Source organism: Zootoca vivipara, chromosome 7, assembly GCF_963506605.1.
Source record: "Zootoca vivipara chromosome 7, rZooViv1.1, whole genome shotgun sequence".
Taxonomy (NCBI): domain Eukaryota; kingdom Metazoa; phylum Chordata; class Lepidosauria; order Squamata; family Lacertidae; genus Zootoca; species Zootoca vivipara.
The window spans coordinates 45,397,286-45,406,847 of NC_083282.1; the positions used below are offsets into that span (position 1 = coordinate 45,397,286).

Sequence of the window (9,562 nt, forward strand, 5' to 3'; positions counted from 1 at the left end):
CTTTTGTAAGGGGAGGCAGAACCTCAGATTTATATTTTTACTTATTTGGGGGCACATGTCCCTTGGCTACACCTGGGGGGGCACAGGAAGGATGTTGGTAGGGGGCTACAGTTGGGAAAAGGTTGGGAAACACTGCCTTACAGGACCTTAGTTGCAGCTGGTGTGCTTCAATTACTGTATGGGATTGTATTGGGGACAAACTGGGAGCAGGGCTGACTCGTCCATGAGGTAGACTGAGGTAGTTGCCTCAGGCAGTGGAATCCAAGGGGTGCCTCTGTTGTGTCGTCGTCCCCAGCTTCTGCTGGAGAAGTGGCTGTGGCGGCTTCTGGCGAGATCTTGTGAGACCCGAGAGATCTTGCTGGAACCCAGAAGGCATAGCCTCATGACCATGGATAGCGAGTCTTCAACAGGGGTGGTGGGCAGCATGCACACACAGGGCAGCACCTTCCCATTTTGCCTCAGGTGGCAAAATGGGTCGGGACACCCCTGAATGGGAGACAGCCTCATCATCAGAGTGCTTGTTAACATCTCAAGGTGTCTCCCAGACATAGCTGCCAAGTATCCCGTATCCGCCGGGAAAACCCCTTTTTTCTTACCGTTTCCCGGCGGTCTCCCGTTTAGGTTAAAATCCCGGTATTGTCCCTTAAATCGGCTTCGGCCCGGCGGCCATTTTTCTGGTGCCACTTTGCCCTTCTATGGGCACTAGAAAATGGCGGCGCCGGCGCCGGAAGTCGCTTCCGCGCGTGACCGGAAGTTGCGTGACACGACTTCCGGTTGCGCTTTGCCCTTCTATGGGCATCAGAAAATGGCGGCGCCGGCGCCGGAAGTCGCTTTTACGTGTTTCCGGTCATGCGCAGAAGCGACTTCCGGCGCTGGCGCCGCCATTTTCTGGTGCCCATAGAAGGGCGAAGCGCCACCGGAAGTTGCGTCACGCAACTTCCGGTCACGCGCGCGCTGCCGATCCCAGATCTTTACGTCCGGAACTTGGCAGGTATGCTCCCAGAAGAGGTATTGGCCATTGTTCTGCTAGAGGCATTTCAGTCAGGCACAAGCACCTGAAGAGGGGATAGAGCAAGACCACTGAGGGGAGTGGCCTAAGGACCCAAGGGCCAGAGATTTCCCACTACCTGTTTGAATGAAAAGCAGCAGCTTAGCACAGGAATGCTTTATCCTTTGTAAGGCAGGAACTCCAGTAGCCAGTTGAGGATTGCAGTCTAGCTTCAATTGTGTTTTAAATCTGGGCTGGTGTAACTAGTTTTTTTGCTTTTATTGTATTTAGCATATATTTGCAAGCTGCCCAGAGAACATAGCTGCCAAGTTTTCCCTTTTCTCGTGAGGAAGCCTATTCAGCATAAGGGAAAATCCCTTTAAAAAAGGGATAACTTGGCAGCTATGCCAGAAAATATTTATTGGTGAGCAACTATATACAACTACTGTATATACATTCAGTAAATAACTTTTTTAAAAAAGTGTTTCCCAGCTCTAATGTTGAGGGCAGCACATGCAAGAGGAGACTCAGCAGACAGGGAGGGTGCTTTACCCTGTGTCAGGTACTCCCTTGCAAATACCTCATGGCATGCTTTATTCATTTTTTACCTAGCTACACTCAGACCTTCCTGGGGGGGATTTATACAGGAAAGTTTCTGGGCACAGATAGGGTTCAGGACTCACCCAACCACTCTTTCTTACCTACAAGTGCCCCCCCTGCCCCCACGTTTTCATTATCTGTGCAGATGTAGGTTGGGGACCATGTGATGCAAGGTAATGTGTGGCTCTACTCTCAAGGCAGTGAATGAAGGGATGGATAGTTTATTATATGCTCCTACAAATGCCCTCGATTGGGGAAAGCACCTATTTATTTGGTAAACTTGCTCATATCCTATTCTTGCAGATTCTCTGCCTCATGCTGTTCCTTCGGTACCTCTTCTCCTTGGTAGAGACCCTTTCCGAGACCCTTGCTGCAAGCAGAACAAGGGGCTGGAAAAGTTTGTTTCTCCTGATCTGACTCCTATCCTCTGTTTGGCAAGATGTAGGGTTTTGCTAGTAATTAGGGTTTGAAGTTTGGGATGAGTAGGAGAATGAAAAGAGCTGGAGCCCTGTGTAATTCCATGGGTCTTTACCTAGCGTTACTAATAAGACTCCATGCTATAAGTAGATCTGGCTGACTTGTGTACAGATACTATTGGTTGCCAGCATACAAATAAGTTACAGCCCAAAACTTCAGGGAAAGAGCCTGGATGGAACTCCATAAGCAGCATGTTCAGAAGGCAAATGGGCAATGGGATTTTGCACATTCTTAGGGATGACTGTCTCTCTTGCTGGAGGGGTCTAAGCAGAGGCTAAATTAGCTGTTATCTAGGAAGGCATTTCATTCTGCACTATAAAGACCAGGCATCCCCAAACTTCGGCCCTCCAGATGTTGTGGACTACAATTCCCATCTTCCCTGACCACTGGTCCTGTTAGCTAGGGACCATGGGAGTTGTAGGCTAAAACATCTGGAGGGCCGCAGTTTGGGGATGCCTGATATAGATCTTGCATTGTAGAGGTGGTAGGACTAGATGACCTCAGGAGGCACCTTCCAACTCAGCATTTAGCTACATGAGTTATGGGATTATGTATATAGTTTTCACAAATGTGGTGGCTGCAACAGCTTTCCCATTCCTTGTTTTATTTATTCTGTAACTTAAAATAACTTGAGTTATGTTAAACATTTTAATATTTAGAAACCAGGTTTGAAAAACAAGTAGCTCTGGCTTTTTTGTACTAGATTTTTACTAGTTTTATCATCTCTTTAAAGTTAGTGAGAGTTTAACTGTATGCTAGGTGAAGACGTATACTTTGTCTGTCCTAAATCTCCCAACAATCAGCTTTGCTTGATGGTCTTGGACTCTTAGATTTGAGATAGAGGAGCACTCTCTACACATGAGTACTTTTTTCTGTCTATTAGGTTCCCAAATCTTTTTTTTAGGTGCTCCAAACTTTGACTTTCCCTTTTTAAGGGCACTGTTCCAGCATTTTGATCATTTCTGCTCAAACATTTCGGTTTGCCTGCCATATGGAATGATCCCACTTGCCTCGTGCCGCTCGAAGGGTTCTCCTCCCCACAGCCAACAGATAGCAGGGAAGCCCCATTGGGCAACCAGAAGTCTTTGCACAGGGTTTCTGCTGACAGGGCTCATTAGATCCTCCTTGTGTATTTGCACAAATGGTTTGAGAATATTTTAAGGAAAAGTCAAAACATGGAACACTACTGGCATGCAGGCCCTTGGAAGGTAGTCCATGAAGGAATATGACTCTTGGGATGAAAAAAGCCCCCGCCATAAGGCATTGGAGCAGGTGGATAATTCAGTGGGTCCTGCATGAATGTGACTTAACAGCTACCATGTTTCGAGGGCAGCAGGAACAGGAGCATACATTTATGCAATTGCCAAAACCAGGGTTGAAACCAGGAAGCAAGTAGAAGACAGGAGGCAAACTTGGAAGATTTTATACTCATTTAATTAATGTCAATGTAGTTTACAAACGGGAATGACAAGTACCTTTTTATAGAATATACATCGACACACAATCATAGACACAACTTGAATATCACCTTGTGCAGCTGGGAATCTTTGGGCAAAGATAGTTCATTTCTTTTTAAGCTTTTTGAGGAAGAAGTCACAGAGTTTTGCAAAATGTGCCTCGTTCCAGAGGAGGTAACAAGTCCTTGCATCTTCCCATCAGGTCTTCTCTCCCCTCCCTACCCCATCAAGAAAAAAAGGTAGGGACAAATCAACTTTAAAAATAAAGCCTACTAGTTATATGTGGTTTATATATATTCATTTGGCTTAGTGGTGGTCCACAGGACCAGAGAAAGCTCATTGTTCCCAGACTGGGAAATCAAAAAATGAGCTGCCTCAGCACTGCCTATTCTGAAACAGATCTGGGAGAAATATAGCTCTGTCCTAAATGCCTGAGCAGACATTGCTTGTACAAGGTGAGCAGGTTTGGGTGCAATTCAGACATCCCCACCATGACAAATTTCATTTGATTGCCTTTAGGAAGGCTTAAGTGCTATACCAGTGGAGGAAGCCCCATCGTGAGCAAAGGCAGCTGCTGAAACTTTGTGCCTCTTGCAAACTATTGCTACCTATTTATGATGCCAATCAACTGCTGCTTGAAAATGTGTTTCTCCTGGTAATACAGGCTGCAGGTGGCCCTTCCTCAGACTTGTTCCTATGTAGCAGCAATCAGAAACACTTGTAGTTTGAGTGAGACATAGCAGTTCAGAAGTTCTTTGGACACAATGGAAGCTTAGAATTCTGCAGTCGTAGCCACTATGGTGCAGGGGACTGCCAACTCACATCAGCCCCAGCCAACATGGCCAATGGTTAGGGATATTTGGAGTTGTAGTCCCAATATCTGGAGGGCACCATATTGGCTGCGGCTGCTCTAAGAGTATGAAACTATTTCCCACTAGACAATAGTGTGTGTTGAACAGGGTGAAGTCAAACAGCAAGACCCTGTTGATGATAGCCATTTCCAGCTTGCATTCAGTAGACAGCAGTAGCACATTATCAGCCAAATTGCAACAGGAATATGGAATCCTGTACTGCAAAATACAACTCTCTTGTCGTAGAAGTCTCATTCATATAAAACCAATCCTTTTGACAACAGCATGACTGACGATAGCCAGATGCTTTAGTGCAACTATGACTTTCTAGTGCTTAAGTCACAGATTAGAGAAAAAGAACAAAATACCTTGCAGGATATCCCAAAGCAGCAGTCTGCCTCAGTTTAAAAGGTGATTCATGACAGGGACATTTGCCTACCCAAATTATTGCCAAGCAAAGTGCTTGCTAACCCTTTCAAGCTTCCGGCAACCCTGTAAAATTTCCCTCGGGTGGAATGCAGGAGGCTTGTTTGGCTATGTATTTTAAAATGTCAGTTGCTTGTTTCTGATAAAGGCAGGTAGTAAGCAGAATATACGTGAGCCACAGCTGGAGATATTTAAAATGCAGAACAGGGGTCTGAGTAAAAGGTTGATGTCAGGAACGCTGCAGAAACAGGTGAAGAGGGATTAACTGAATCCAACCTTGTGTGGACCTGCCTGGGTTGAGTTCCACTATTGCCACAGTACAAGTAGGAGAGATAACAGGAAGAAACGAGACCAGTGTCACAAAAAACCAACACATGCCCCACTTTCTTTTCTTTTCGAAACTGGAACTTGATGTTTTATTGGACCTGAACCTCTGAAAAATTGGGACATCATGCTGCACCTGCATGGAAAAGCATTTCAGAGCAAGGCAGACTGGAAGTGGCTGGGCATGGCAAAACAGTATGCCAGAGTGATACAGAACCTGCCTTACTAGTGAAACACGTAATTTTTCATGAGGAAGTAGAATGGAGGAAGTGCTAGAATACTCCCTGCGCCCCACCCCCACCACCGCTCAGATACTGGATGGCTAAAATACGGTGTTTTTTCAGAGGTTTTTGCATTTACTCTTGCATCACAGGATACAGAGCAGGTGCAGAGGCGGGTGAATACAATTCCAGCTTTTAAGAGATAAACTTACTGGCCTGAATTCTGATAACCACCACTGCCCAACCTATTTTTTGCTGCTTCATCTTCATGTAAACTTCTGTCCTTTTCCCAGCTGACAATGGGGTAAAGCCTTGTAAGCCTGATCTGCAAGTTTCTTGCTTTCCCCTCAGTGAAAAATTAAAACTGTTTCAGTGTGATAAAGATTTGATAAAAAGAGCCCATTAGCTACTTTTCCCTACTTCCCCCAGAAGTTGTGTTATGGGCAAAAACTACAGCTGTTACTAGAAGCTGTTAACGTCATATCTGAATGAGGAAATATACACCACAGAACATTAAACCATTTATATTATATATATGTATAATATATATATATATATATATTTCTTTTAAACTAATGACTTTAATGCCAAAACTTTGTAGAACCAAGAAAAATATGGGTTTAATGTTCTCTGCTTATTTTTTTCTCTTTTTTAAAAAAAAGTACAACCCAAGAACAAAGGAAAAAATAAAAGGGAAACATATTAGTATGTAATGTTGGAGTCTATCCCATTTATACACAACATTGTAAACATATAGTCTATATTACATGTGCTTCATTCTGCCTTTGTGGGTTTGCAAGTGTAGGCTCTCTCTTTCTCTCTGACTTCTAAAAAACACTAGAACACCACAAAAAAAGGGGAGGGGAGAGAACACAAGTGACAGGTTATGACAGTTCCTGCTGTGGAAGATCCAGTCCCTACTTGAGTTGGCATGTGGGGTTGGGCCAGGTTGGCTTGTCAAGACGCTCCCCTGGAAAGGCTTGCAAGTAGTCCATGATGGAACCTCGCTCTTGAAGAAATAGGACAGGTGTGGAACATCAGTCTGTAAAAAAAGGCCGGGATTCACAATAGGATTCTGGTTTGCCTTCCTGTGGAGTTGGCGGCACCAGTGACAGGTTTGGAAGCAGAGGCATTGCGCTGCTCCCTCAGCCTCTAGTTCACATTTGGAGTCTCTAGGTTTTGTTTTCAAATGTCTTTCATTGTTGCTGCCATTTCTTTCCCCCAAATCCCTGGGGGCAGCCATGTCCTTCATAAGTAGATACGCCTGAGGTCCCCTGGAGAGGTGATGGTATTGCACTGAGGGCACAGCTTCTTGGCACCCTGTGGGAGATAAGAGGGAGAAAGTTAGAAAGAGAAAGAACCCTACCTCAAACACATCACTATAGAGTAAGAAAGGGAAATAGTCAGAAGTTACACATTATTTCCCATAATTGCAGGAAACAGATTACGTGAATTAGACTTCAATCTAGGGAAGAGGCAGACTTTCTTTCCTCACATAAAGCTGTTACTAATGTAGCTGGTAGCAGACCAGAAGAGAAATGAAGGACCTGACGCGTGGTTTATTTGTTACCACAGTCTTGTTGCTCTCAAACTGACTCCATGGGCCACGTCTCACATTACTTGTTCTGGCACTGGGCCCTCAAGGCTGTCCCTCATGCTTTGTCGGCTTCAGAGTAAAGCTGTTCCCAACAGGCAGAGCGTAAAGCACAAAGATGGGGAAAAACAATGACACATGTATGAAATTAAATGTGTGTGCACGCTCAACATTCAAAATATTTTGACAAGAACCAGGTTGATAGAAGAGATGGAGGCAAATGCTTGAGAAGTAGAGGGCATTTTTGCTGCCCAGGTATGATTAAATCTTGCAACAATGAATGCTGGAAACTTGAAAGGTGCTAGAAAGGAGGAGCTCCAAAATGAAATCACACAAAGTCAGTTCTGTGATTGCTGAATACACATAGTCTTTGCTACACATAGTCTGACTACAGCCTCTGATAACCCTTATTCCGTTCAATAACCAAAGACAGAAACCTCATCTTCCATTGGAACAGACCTGCGTCACTAAGGGAAACTGAAACCTGGGCAAGGAAAAAGGAAGTTGAAAACTGAATGAAGCAAAACAATGGCTGACACAATTTATCAATTAACTTGACAGATCGGGGTGTTAACATAAGTCTCTGAATATGGGGTCAAGATATGCCAGTCATCAATCAGATTTGGCAGTTGTGACAGACAGCAGATGAGAAGAGCGACAGGCAAACTGTATGCATCTTTTTTGAAGGCAAATGCATCCTAGGACATCAGCTAATAAGTGCAATGAGAGGGAATCAAATATTAGCACCTAACCTTGGCAGTAGAAAAATGATCAGCTCATCCTCTGCAATCCAACCTCTCTTTTGTGGTTGTGAATGCACCATGTAGCTCTGGAATCACAGGCTGTAAATTTTTGAATGGTGTACAGTACTTTGTTGTAATTTCACAAAAGTGTCACTTAGATTTTTTTTAATACAGTGGTACTTCAGGTTGCATACTCAATCCATTTTGGGGTGTCGTACGCACCCCGAAAAGTACGCAGCCCAAGCGGCGCTTCCGTGCATGCATGAAGCGCCAATAGAGCGCTTCTGCGCACGCGCAAAGCGTACAGAACACTTCTGCGCATGCAGCGGAACCCGGAAGTAAATACTTCTGGGTCCGTGCAGTTCTTATCCCGAAAGTACACAACCCACAGCATACTCAACCCGAGGTATGACTGTAAATGGAGAATTATATGCAACAGGTAGACTGTGAGAACTGTATAATACAGAGGTAACGGAATTAAGTAATGAAGCTACCAGGATTTAAAATATTAGCATCCAAAGGTAGTTAAAATTGTAAAAACAATCTGAGCAAAGCCCTTTGATAAGCAATCCCAAGATTTTAAAAACAAGCACTATATTACTTCACACCATCTGCCTTAGTACATCAATCTACATAAAGTAGAGGCGTACACAGTTGTTACTAGAGGAGAGAGGAAAGACGCTGCCAAATCTGTGCCCTGCAACCAGATTTCCCTGTGCTAGTTGCCCCAAGCCTGCTTGACCAGCAACAGGTCTAGCAAACTATGCGAAATCAGTGCTGGCTCCCAAGTAGGTGGCCATCATGGCTGCAGAGGACATGAAATCACTAAGTTTATGCTACAGGCTTCGGTAGCTGAACTTAATGGCTCTCTTAGAACCACTCCCACCCTTCTTACCTCCACCATGTCTTATGAGGCCCCAACCCATATTTCATGCTACCTATATACCAATCATGATTACGCAAGAAAATGTAACCCAGCTTAACAAAAGGCAGGTACCCAGAGTATTAGCTTCAGGTATTGGAAAAATTTTGTGGATGATGCAGTCTAGTTTATAACAGCAGATGCTATGAGGGTAAATGAAATACGAGTTACAATATAAGGGTATTTTGTACACAAAAAGGTAAGCAAGACAAAGGTTGCAGACTTAGACCGACCTACTCAAGAGGAAGCTTAACATGAACAATTTGTTCCAAGAACAGATCTCGCCCCTGCCCACCCCACCCCAGTCACACAGAGAAACTGCATTTTGAATGGCAAGCTACAAGGCCTGCTGATTACATCCAGGGATGTGGGCTATGCGCAACAGAAGTTTAAGGCACTCACAGGCTCACTCTTCTATTTAAACATTTCTCAACCCCTGCATATAGTACTCGTTACAGAAGCAATTAAACAAGCCTCTCACACATGCCCTGGCATGGAGCCAGTGAAAAAGGACTTCCTTCCCCCAACCCCATCCTGCTCACCTGCCAGCTGGGGTTACTAAACTTTTCCCTTGAAATAAAAATACTGTGGAATAATAAGCCACACCTGTTGAACATGGAAAAAAAATATCTGAAATGTCCTCCTGCTCCTTTCATCGTGGCCCCATGGAAAAGCCTTGATGGGTAACAGCAGTGTATGCTGCACTGAAGGCCACCTCAGCTTTTCCGTTATAAACCCCAGTTTTCCAGGGTTTATAAAACCCGGCTGCAAAATGTAGCTCCGGGGCTGAAACACGGCACCAAAAAGGAATGATGAAGAGAAGGGTTTATTTGCCCCCACGCATTCTTAATTAAATTTTGGCAAGTGATTGATCTAGAATGCAGGCTAATCACTTTTGGGGAGTTTTTGAAAAATAATGAGTACTACCCACTTTGCAAAGTCATTATATCTCACACTAT

The 9,562-nt window shown here is 44.3% G+C and overlaps 1 protein-coding gene across 8 annotated transcripts in view; it reads right to left on the bottom strand.

The window, feature by feature from the left end:
- Nucleotides 1–1,063: 1,063 nt before the first annotated feature.
- RNF220 (ring finger protein 220) overlaps nucleotides 1,064–9,562 on the bottom strand; it is a 318,359-nt gene continuing 309,860 nt past the window's right edge. For 6 of the 8 annotated variants that reach the window (XM_035121690.2, XM_035121686.2, XM_035121692.2 and 3 more), the window contains one exon: nucleotides 1,064–6,664. In XM_035121690.2, coding sequence (XP_034977581.1) covers nucleotides 6,593–6,664 — 72 coding nt within the window. In that variant the 3' untranslated portion in view covers nucleotides 1,064–6,592. The remainder of the gene's footprint in view (nucleotides 6,665–9,562) is intronic. The other 2 variants (XM_035121693.2, XM_035121694.2) reach the window with 2 other exon arrangements.